Raw genomic sequence first — 11,373 nt, 5'->3', positions numbered from 1 at the left:
GTTTCTCACACTTTTTAGCAACATTTTGGGCTGATTTGGGTTTTTTGTGCAGCTATGATCACAACTAAAGCAGAGACCTGAGGTGAGAAACAAAGAAACAACTGATGGCAAAACAGGAAGGAGGCGTCCGTGTTGTTCTCCCTGCCGCATTGTGTCTTTGCCACTGTAAAACTATGAAAAGGTGTTTTGTGTTGACATTTTTGGCTTTCGGTGAGACCGTGGGACCGTCTGGAACGGTGACTCGTGATGCCAACCGAGGTTGCGTTGCACTTGGCGGCGCACGTGTGGCGGAGTGGTGGAGTAAATGATCCATGAGCACAGAGTCAAGTGGGTTTGTGAGATTTTTTGACATTTTTAATGGTCTGTACAATAAATGTGACATTTCCACAAGCCAAGATGACAAACAAATGAAGCAAACGTAATCGCCATCGCTTTCCCAAAGCGACGGATGCCATCTTCACCTCCTGAACGTCTGCCAAGATGTTCTCTACGAGCATGCAGCTCTCCTTATCATCAATATTAGCATTGAAACATCTGTTATTATTATTAGTATTAATTAAGGCTGTCCAATGATTAAATAATCTGTTAATTTAATCACAGTTTTCAAATTAATTAATCACCATTTGCCACTGTGTGTAAAATATGCCCATTTTGGCTGCATTTTATGAAGAGAAAGATAAATGACAGGACACAGGACATATTTGTATGTATTAACAACTCCAAATGAAGTGAAAGTTTAAACGAAATGCCTGAAAAATGTCTTTGCCTTACTCTAATCTCTTTTAATAGTTAGCAGACTCACACTTTAACCGCCTTATTATGAGCTGTGAAGGGTTGCGTTCAAAGACACCAAGTAATTTCACTCCAATTCAAACGTTTTGGGTGTAGACATATTTTGGGGGATTTGCGAGCGTACTGAAATGCGGCAAATTGTTTTTCCGCAGTACGAGTTACGTTAGTGAGGGATCAGAATATCCACTTACTGGCTTTCTTTGTCTTTCTGTTGATTTAGACCACACATACACGCATAATGAAGATATTATAAGAATTTCGGAGTGTCCCTGAATGCATCTCGCGACAATGAGGAAGTGTCGTTGTGATATATATATATGTATATATGTACTGTATATTTGGAGCTGGAATTGCACTGATGTTGATGTGTTCGGGTCAGAATAAAGTTTTAAAAGTTATTAAAGTTATAAATGCAGTTCCAACACCATACATGTATCTACAACTCACATTCGTCCTGGAAACGACATTTCCTCATTGTCACCAGACGACGCGTGATGCATTCATAGACATTCCGAAAATCACACCAACATCTTTATTATGCGTGTACATGTGTTTTAAATAAATAGAAAAACAAAGAAAACAGTAAGAATGCTACTCTTGGCTCTCAATGACGTAACTCTTACTGCGGAAGTACAATTTGCCGCATTTAAGTACAAAACGTTACGTGGTGTCTTTGAACGCAACCCTTCGTGACCCAAATAACGCCATTAAATCGTGATTCTGCTGCTATTAAAGAGACTAGCGCTGGGCAAATACATTTTCCGGCATGTGTGGTATCTTTTAGCTTGATTTTAAGTGAAATCATGCAAAAAATTATCATTCTGTCCTATTATTTATCTTTATCTTCATAAAATACGGCAAAAATGGCCACATTCTCACACATGATGATTAATTAATCTGAAAACTGTGATGAATTTGATTGAAATTTGGAATCATTTGGCGCCCCTAGCCGTTATTCATCTTACAAACAAGCCTTCGGTCATTTCGACTCATCAGAACAGCAAATGAAAGGGTGAAAATGTAGAAAAATAAGGTCATATTTAAGCATAAACAGCATCAACAATCTGCTTATATTGAACCACAACAGGAGCGTTACATTGATATCCTTTGTTTGTTTGGGATGCAAGAATGACTCGATATCATGTACACAGGAGAAATATGAAATATCAAAATAACAGCTGCAAAACAATAGTCAATGTTTTTGTCTCAAGTACAAACTTCGTGTTTACGTTGGCTAACTCAAAGTTAGCCCCCCCCCCCAACGGCAGCAGGCCAATGGCTGTTGAGCACTGAGCAGCGAACGATAGCATGGCTAGCTAGCTTGTTTAGGATGCTGGAGTCCACTCAGTGTTGGCTATCAGCCTGAACTGGAAGAAAGGAAAGTGAGCAAAGACAACAAAGAAGCTAATATGAAGCTAAAGCTGAGCGATAGCCGACATTCAGTGGACGGCTAACACCCTAACATTCATACGATTAGCAAATATTGGTTGTTTCATGGCTGAAGCTAGTGAGGATAATCATTTACACGCGCACACGAGGCCGAAAATAAATGTTCTATCAAAAGTTAAAAAAAAACAACAAGTAAACAAAGGAGTGGAGCAGCTTTTGTGTCTCGAGACAAGGTTTCAAGTATGTACACTTCTTTTATCGCTGCCCTCTGCTGGCCAAACCAGGCACTCACAAAAAGGTGCGCGTCTTGTGTGCTTTTTGCAAATGGCGATGAATGTGGGCGTGTCTAATCATCATGGACCTCCACCCCCGTCCTCGTCGCTGAACTTTCTTTAACGTGTACGCAAACGACGGCAATCTTTAGCGTCGACACAAAAACCTTTTTATTGAAATGTTTTGGGGTTTATTTTACGTGGTCCCCGAGCCGCACGTCTTATTTTTCTTGACTTACGCAAAAAGAACGCACAGCCGACATCAACGGTAAATCACGCTAAAAGAAAAAGCAAGAAAAGAGCTCCACGGGGGAAGTAGAGGAGGAGGAAGAATACCACGACAACTTGCTTCCACAAACACGTCAGTGAGTCCACCGGCTGCAGTAGCGCAGCCACGCCACAGGGGGCAGCAGAGAGGTCAGAGTGACGGCCCGTCTGGAGGTGGCAGAGTTCCTCACGATGGCGTTGGATGTGCTCGGACCGTCGATCTGGGGGTCCTGGAAGGGACGAGTGAGACAACTTCTGCTTTGGTAACCTAGCAACCACTCCATCAACACTCATTCCCAAAACCAACGTCCAGAAAAGAAAAGGCTAGCACGTATGCTAGCATGTATACTAGCATGTAGGCTAGTACATAGACTACCATGTATGCAAGCAGGTAGGCTAGAAGGTAGGCTAGCATGTAAGCTAGTATATAGGCTAGCACATAGGATAGCAGGTATGGCATCAGGTAGGCTAGCACGTAGGCTACCGTGTAGGCTCGTATATAGGCTAGCAGGTATTCTAGCACACAGGCTAGCAAATGGACTAAAAGGTAGGCTAGCACATAGGCTAACGGGTAAGCTAGCATGTTGGCGAGCAGGTCGGCTAGCATGTAGGCTAGCAAATAGGGTAATAGGTAGGTTAGCGTGTAGGCTATCAGGTAGGCGAGCACGTAGGCTCGCAGGTATACTAGCACGTAGGCTAGCAAATAGGATAGCATGTAGGCTAGGAGGTAGGCTAGCATATAGGCTAGTAGGTAGGCTAGCACACAGGCTAGCAAACAGGCTAACAGGTAGGCTAGCAGTTAGGCTTGCACATAGGCTAACAGGTAGCATGTAGGCGAGCAGGTAGGCTAGCATGTAGGCTAGCAAATAGGGTAACAGGTAGGCTACCATGTAAGCTATCAGGCAGGCTAGCAGGTAGGCCAACAGGTAGGAGAGCATGTGCATGCAGAGTAAATCTACCCGACAACAGCAGCTTTATTCAATCAGCAGCGCTAACAACACGTAAATGAATTCATCTGCTTTGACACGCCACAACTAACTCAAAGGTTGTTTTTATTCAAACAAAATGCCACCGTGTGTGTGTGTGTGTGTGTGTGTGTGTGTGTGTGTATGCAGAAGTCTAGCTAATGAAGCTGCGAGCTAACTGCTAGGTCAGTGCATTAAATGTCATAGCAGCGTATTATTATTGTACAATGACATTTCCAGTGAACTTTAAAAGCCTCACAAGCCGGCGTCACGTTCCCGCCTCAAAGGACGTCCAAAGGAGGCGAGCCGGATCGCCGGCCGGGGAGGCGGCAGACTTTGCATGAAGGTCACGTGACACCTTGAGATGATTTCATGACTCTGCTTCAAGTTAAAAGTTTCTTTGAGTAAAACAGTTTGCCATTGTGTGTGTGTGTGTGTGTGTGTGTGTGTGTGTGTGTGTGCGTGTGTAGGTGTGTGTGCGTGTGCGTGCGTGAAAAGAAGGTTTGAGCTCACCACACAGAAGATGCTGTCAGACGATGAGTTGGACTTTAATTTCTGAGCCTGTGGAAGCAAAGAGAAGACCAGATGACGCTGGAATGCTTTGACTGGTTGACACGTGGGACAAACGTCAACAGAAAGACCTGACGTCTGCCGAACACTCGATGTGTGGCGTTTTGAAGCAGCAGTTGAAGTCGTGGAATACTTCAGGATGTCATTTTAAGGAGTACAATCTAGAGTACTTTTTCATGTGCAGTTTTTAACCTCTAAAATTCGTAGTGTAGTTTTTAATGTGCGTAGTGTTAATAGCGCAGTTTTTGATGCGTAGTTACAGTAGAAGCGTAGTACTGAACGAGTAGTTAAAGTAGAAGCGTACTTTTGAACGAGTAGTTAAAGTAGAAGCGTACTTTTGAACGAGTAGTTACAGTAGAAGCGTACTTTTGAACGAGTAGTTAAAGTAGAAGCGTACTTTTGAACGAGTAGTTACAGTAGAAGCGTACTTTTGAACGAGTAGTTAAAGTAGAAGCGTACTTTTGAACGAGTAGTTAAAGTAGAAGTGTACTTTTGAACGAGTAGTTACAGTAGAAGCGTACTTTTGAACGAGTAGTTACAGTAGAAGCGTAGTTTTAAACGAGTAGTTAAAGTAGAAGCGTACTTTTGAACGAGTAGTTAAAGTAGAAGTGTACTTTTGAACGAGTAGTTACAGTAGAAGCGTACTTTTAAACGAGTAGTTAAAGTAGAAGCGTACTTTTGAACGAGTAGTTACAGTAGAAGCGTAGTTTTAAACGAGTAGTTAAAGTAGAAGCGTACTTTTGAACGAGTAGTTAAAGTAGAAGTGTACTTTTGAACGAGTAGTTACAGTAGAAGCGTACTTTTAAACGAGTAGTTAAAGTAGAAGCGTACTTTTGAACGAGTTGTTAAAGTTCATTTGGATGTAAATGAGTCAGTGTGTGTTTTTGCTGTGAAAGCTCTGCATACTAACTACTAACTAGTAACTAGTAACTAGTAACTACTGGATGTTTTGCTTGTGGAAAAGACAATAATTAGCCAGTAAATAGACAATAAATACACAGTAAAGATACAGTAGACAGTAAATAGACAGTAAATACTGTATGCAGTAAAAATACAGTAAATAGACAATAGTAACTGCACGTATTCTGTCCTGTTGTTTTCCTGCACGTCCTTGGTTGCTGCTTTCATCATTCATGTTGCAATACTGCATCAAATACTGCATCCAAGCACTGGAGTTAACCAGCGCAACGCTTTCTGACAACCACAGTGGATCCCAGCAGGAATCCTTTGTATTGTTTATGGAACAGGAAGGTTCCAGTGCTAACCATGAAGCGTCTGTAGAATAGCGTTGAATAAATGTTTATGAGAATAAAAGACTGAAATCTGAAAGTGTTGTTGGTTTGCCGCTCTGAACTTTTTAAATCAAACATGAAGCCCAACCTTTGCTTGGCATGAAAGTACAAACACGATTATTATTTATGATTAATGTTCCCATTCTGAGAAAAGACATCAGCGCAATGCAAATGAATTCCTGTACTCTTCGGCTCTGTCTAATACCTGGATGCACCCAAAAGTCACATTAGCATGTGGAACATTTCCATACCGCGCAGACAGGAAGACTTATTCATGGGACGAAGCCCCGCGGCCTGTAAACTGTGTGTGTGTGAGTTGCATGTTTGCTAGGTCCCTCTCCATGTTGTTGACAAAAGAAGACTGGTGAGGTAAAGTATTCATGTTCGTCGAGTAATAAAGTCATACATCTTCTTTAGTTTAGAGAAAGGCCTTCCGTAGCCTGCGAGCCTCGAGTGCAGGGGTGCCCGTTACGTGCCCATTCGTGAGCTACCGGTGGATTGCAAAGGTAGTTTGGTTCGATCGCATAAACGTCACATAAAGCTCCCCTCCTGATTCGCTGTTGCTCCCCCGCGGCAAAGATGAAGCGGTGAAGCCACCCACGGAGATGCAACTTTTATCTTTATTATTCTGCTTGTGGATAAACTAAGTGAGCGGTAAGATGTCGATATCTACAACAAAAGTTATGCATTCACTTGTAGCGGCGAGTTATGTAGAAAAAGTCAGTAGTTTGATAGCGTTGCGTCGTGTCCTGAACTCCATTATAGAAATGCGTGTTTTCTACACTTCCGTTTGTTAAACTATTATTTCATGATGAATTGGAAAATGTGCCCACTGCTGAAAGCTTTGTAAGATGTTCGGCTGCATTGCCTTTTGCGTAATCGTTTTCGTTTCTCGTATTTCTGTAATGTTTGATAGTAAATGCTAACTGGATGAACGCGACGTAGCTATTTTGACTGAAGTTACGTACATAAGTTATGTATTGAGGAATTGTGTGTAATTATCTTTACTTCCATACTGAACTGAACTCCGACTTGTGTGAGCTTATACATTTAAAAAGTAGCGCGTAGGCCAAAAAAGTGTCAGCACCCCTGGTCTAGTGCTAGCCTGCTAGCCTCTAGCGCTAGCCTGACGACCAGGCCAAAGTGTTCATGGATCTTCTTCCATTATCATTGATTAGGGGTGAGTAGCTATACATTTGATACTTTAAATGTGTTTTAGAAGCGTGTGAGGCATATTTAGGGATGAAGCCTGGATTTAGCATTTAGCTTGTTAGCTTCCATCGCTAGTGAACAATGGCAACTGAAGAGAGTCGAATTTAAGAGCAAATGTTGATACAAAATTGGAGAACATGAATGTCAAGGCAGTAGGAGGGTTTGGGTTGAGTCAAAAATGGACATTTTTCTGAGCGTATCAATTCATGGCAGATTTTCGTCATTCACTGGTGGGCGAAAAGCGGGGCTCGACTGTGCTATAATGTCCTGTGAGTCATTAATACACAATACACAGGATCACTAAAGGAATACACACACAGATGGTATCTCTCATTAAAGTCATGTTAATTAGCATAACGCAGCTCATTATCAAGACTGCGTGGGTTTGATTTTGCCAGGACAAAATACATGAAACCACACAGCAACACGACAAACACAACCTGCGCTCGTCCACACCAGAACCAGGCGGAACACAGAGGAAGGGGAAACCGAGGTCTTCCTCAGCTCGGCAAGTCCTAAACAAGAAGTTGTTGAGCTGCGAGTTAAGACCAGCATGAGGATGATGTAGTTGGTTCTGGTTCTGTGGTCCACTGGGTCTGTGTCAGGGTTCTCCTGCTAATGATGCTAAGATCACTGACTCCCTGCCCTGGAGGCACGATTGCCACCAGTCGCCGCTCTCTTTCATCACACACCACTTCGTCGCCTGCCGAGCATGAGTGGCTCACGCTGACACCTCGAGGCCCATCAGACCCCGGGGGGCCGCCGCCACTCCAGCAAGTACGCACACTATGATGGAGGATTGCACGCACCTGCAAACTTCCACAGAAGTGGTATATTCCCGGGTCCGTGTTGATGTTGTTGTCCATGTTGTTGTTGCGTTGGCGGTTGCGTTGCTGCGGTGATGTGACGGCAGCGCTGGCCTGGGTGGGCGACATCGGCTGCCACACCCCCACGTCTGTCCCGTTCCCAAAGGCCTGGATGGCGTTGCCTGTGGAGAACACAAACGTAAACATAACATCACTACTAATGTATGTTGGTAGACCACCACAACGTATCCCCCTGGACATATTTGGAATTTTCTGCAAGCTGCGTTGAACGGCCCTTGACCCTCCGACTACGGGTTCAGGCACGTGAGCCATTTCCTGTTGCTACCGGGTGGCGTTGTGGCTCATTCAGGAAGTGACCAGTGCAGAGCTGCGCACCAATCACAGTCGTGATCTGACCGCGTGGAGTCGAGTTGTTAACCATCACATTTTTGTGACCATCATAGCTTTTCGCCATGCCCCGCCCACATCCTACAGCGTAGGCTGAAATACTTCAAAATACGTCATCATGCATCCGTCTAGTATCTGTCGGGGGAGTTGTCAAAATACGACCCCTAGTTTTGGCCCAAAATGGCGGGCTTCCTGTTTGTTTGCAAACGTGTTATTGGTTTGTGCGTCCTGTCACAACATGTTCCCATGAAATTTGGTGGTGATCCGTAAAACTGGTGGTCGGGGTTCATTTAAAAAAACAAAAAAAAACAACTAGATGATGCAATGCCAGGAGAGATTGCATCACATCGTGTGTGAATGCCAAAGAGCTGAAGCAAACCTCAAACAATTAGACAGCGCTTGAACTTTGAACCTTTGTGGGGGGAAAGACAACCATGCTATCGCTTGAGCTATGTTAACCTGTGGAATAGGGGGGTCGTCATAGTAATATACTGTATGTTATAGAAGTTATACAGGTGACCTTCCACCATTTTCAGCAAAATAAAACAGCAGAAATGTTGAAAATGGAGAATGCAGACCGAATTTTGAAATGTATAAACCTAATTAGTCTACAGTGACTTCTGTCTGACATCATAGAATTCTACACAACTTGATGAACGTCTGCACAGGAACTCAACTGGCAACCTCTGGGTGGGGAATCAAGGACTCTACCACCTGGGCCACATCACCCCCAGAAGGGGGTAGTAGTATGGAACGCCAAATATGTTGCCCATTGATTTTCAATGGGAACATTTTCACAGAAAATATGAAAGTATATGAAAATCTGGGAAAGTTTGGAAAAGTCTGAATACCTCAACTTGACTCATTTTGACGTCGGGTTGGTTGAGAAATGAAGGGGCAGTTAGCGGACAAAAAATAAGGCAGAATAATACTAAGAAGAAGCGGAAGAATAAATAGAAAATGGTGCACTTTGAAAGCATTCGCATTCAAATTGTAGGGCCTGTTAATGAGCGGGTTCTTGAGGATTGTGTTTGGATTTTTCACAGGCTCTGATGCACATACAAACTTCACGCATCTTGTGAGGATGTGAGGAAATGCAACAATAAAAACTGGTGGGAGGGGCTGATTTCTTCAAAAATGAAAGGGGGCGCTACTGGAAGAGTCTCTGGGGTTCATGTTCGGGACCCCTGAAATATCACATTTTTCGTGGTGTGCTTGCAAATTTCCGTGAGTTTTCATGCATGTTGAGGCCCTCAAAAAAACCCAACAAATTCCAGAAGAGCCTGCAGCAGCTCTGTCCACATGATTCCACACATGATTCTTCCAGTGATTCCAAGACGGTCACTGCTGCATCAATCAGGTGCTTCTTTGCGTCGTCCCTGTTTGAAAATAAAACGTGATGGCGTTCAGGCTGAGGCCTCAATTAAAGGAGAGTGAGGAGCTACTTAGCTCTCGTTATCACCTGCTTCATTATCCATTCAGCACACAGTCGCAAAGATGACTGCTGATGCGGCCATTTAGCATCAAGAGTCCATTAGTGGCCTATTAATAGCCTCCTATGGCTTTGATGCACATTACACACTTTACTCTGGCCCACAGTGACCGTCAACAACTTTCACCCCACTTAAATCTTTCTATATGCATGTGCAAAGACATCAGTCCACGTCGACTACGACTAGTCTTTGCTCTTTGGTCCTTCCAAGTCACTACTTAGTGAACTGGATGATGAGACAAGTGCTTACCACAATAGAGAAGCAGAAATATCACCACAAAATAGTAGCTGTTGTGTTATTTCCAGCATGTGTTTAAACCAAGAAAGAAGGCTTCACTTGGTTCCACCGCCAACATTTCAACAACATGACCAAGAAAAACATCTGTGACCACCCGCCCAAAGTTGGAAAGACTTTGTCTTCCCATAAAGATCAGAAGTTTGAATCCTGAACTTCCTTCGGGAGGAATAAAGCATCAAGTTGTCATAAACAACATACGGCTACCCAGTGAAAAAACGCATCATGGCTCGAGCAGTCAAGTCGTCAAAAAAAATGTGTTCTTGCTTCCTCCGCTTATCTGAGGTTGGGTTGCGATGCGGCAGCCTCGGCAGAGAAGTCCAGACTTTCCTCTGCTCTGCTACTTTGTCCAGCTCCTCCCGGGGGATCCGGAGGCGCTCCCAGGCCAGTTGAGAGACATAGTCTCTCCAACGTGCCCTGCGTCTCCCGAGGCCTCCTACCGGTCGGACGTGCCCTGAACACCTCCCCAGGGAGGCGTGCGGGAAGCATCCTGACCAGATGCCCGAGCCTCCTCATCTTCTCCTCTCAGAGTTCCTCCCGAATAAGAGAGCTTCTCATTTGATCTCTAAGGAAGAGTCCAGACACTCTACAGGGGAAACTCATTTCCACCTTGTTCTTTCGGTCACTACCCAAACAAAACTCACGACGGTAGGAAGCTCATGAGAGCTTTCCCTTTCGGCTGAGCTTCGTCTTCATCATGAAGCTCCAGCTCATGATCCTTCCTTTCCTCAGCCGTACTTGAACTGCTCCACTTGGGTTAGGCTGTCATCCCCGACCCGGAGATCGCACTAAACCCTTTTCCAAGCGAGAACCACGGACTCGGACTTAAAGGTGCTGATTCTTGCTTCCATCCGGTACCAAAACGTCTTCTGCTCTGTCACTGGTTGATGCCAAATCCATCCATCCATTTTCTATACCGCTTTTAGGGTCATTAGGGTCATTAAGGTCACAGGTAAGCTGCACCCGCTACCAGCTGACTTTGGTTTGAGAAGGACCTGGACTGGTCGCCCGCCAATCACACGACGCTGCCATTCCCTGTTGGCCTACGGGCAATTTAACCTAACATGCATGTTTTCCTTTTATGATGCACTCTTAAGCTAACTGTTGCAATGTACAAACATCATGGACCAGGACATGGCAGGACGTGTCTCCAGCATAAAGCCACGAAGACTAAAGAAGTCCACTAATAATTTAACTACACAAATGGCCTCCATCTCTCCATGCTCTTCATTTCTGGACTTTTTCCTTCTCTTTTCCTTTTAGCGGCGACCCTGCGGCCGCTCGGTGTCACGATCCGAGTTGTCAGCTCCTGTTACTGCTGAGCCAGCTTAATGAGAGCGGACTGGAGTGGGGGGGGCAGGAAGCAGCCAAGACAAAGAATGAAAGAAATAGAGACAGAGGTAATGAAAAGTCAGAGCAGGTGTTCGTCCTCTCCGTCCTCCACACTGCGGAATAACAGAGATGATGTTTGATCCCAAGTTAACCTCCCTCCAATACAAACAGTGCACGTTACAAACGCACCAGGACGCCCACAAGGGCGACTGAGAAACATCTACAAATTGTTGTCATGGCAACCACACATCTCAGTCCTGACCATACCTGTCAAAAAGGAA

The 11,373-nt window shown here is 44.4% G+C and overlaps 1 protein-coding gene across 2 annotated transcripts in view; it reads right to left on the bottom strand.

The window, feature by feature from the left end:
* gfra1a (gdnf family receptor alpha 1a) overlaps nucleotides 1-11,373 on the bottom strand; it is a 106,803-nt gene continuing 95,430 nt past the window's right edge. The window contains exons 9-11 of one of the 2 annotated variants that reach the window (XM_054799720.1): nucleotides 7,569-7,747; nucleotides 4,199-4,246; nucleotides 1-2,950 (exon numbers count right to left, since the gene is read on the bottom strand). In XM_054799720.1, coding sequence (XP_054655695.1) covers nucleotides 2,816-2,950; nucleotides 4,199-4,246; nucleotides 7,569-7,747 — 362 coding nt within the window. In that variant the 3' untranslated portion in view covers nucleotides 1-2,815. The remainder of the gene's footprint in view (nucleotides 2,951-4,198; nucleotides 4,247-7,568; nucleotides 7,748-11,373) is intronic. The other variant, XM_054799721.1, reaches the window with a different exon arrangement.

Source organism: Dunckerocampus dactyliophorus, chromosome 14 (genome assembly GCF_027744805.1).
Source record: "Dunckerocampus dactyliophorus isolate RoL2022-P2 chromosome 14, RoL_Ddac_1.1, whole genome shotgun sequence".
In the NCBI taxonomy this organism is placed as follows: domain Eukaryota; kingdom Metazoa; phylum Chordata; class Actinopteri; order Syngnathiformes; family Syngnathidae; genus Dunckerocampus; species Dunckerocampus dactyliophorus.
Note: the sequence above shows the minus strand (reverse complement) of the source record. Positions and strands in the feature narration are given on the sequence as shown.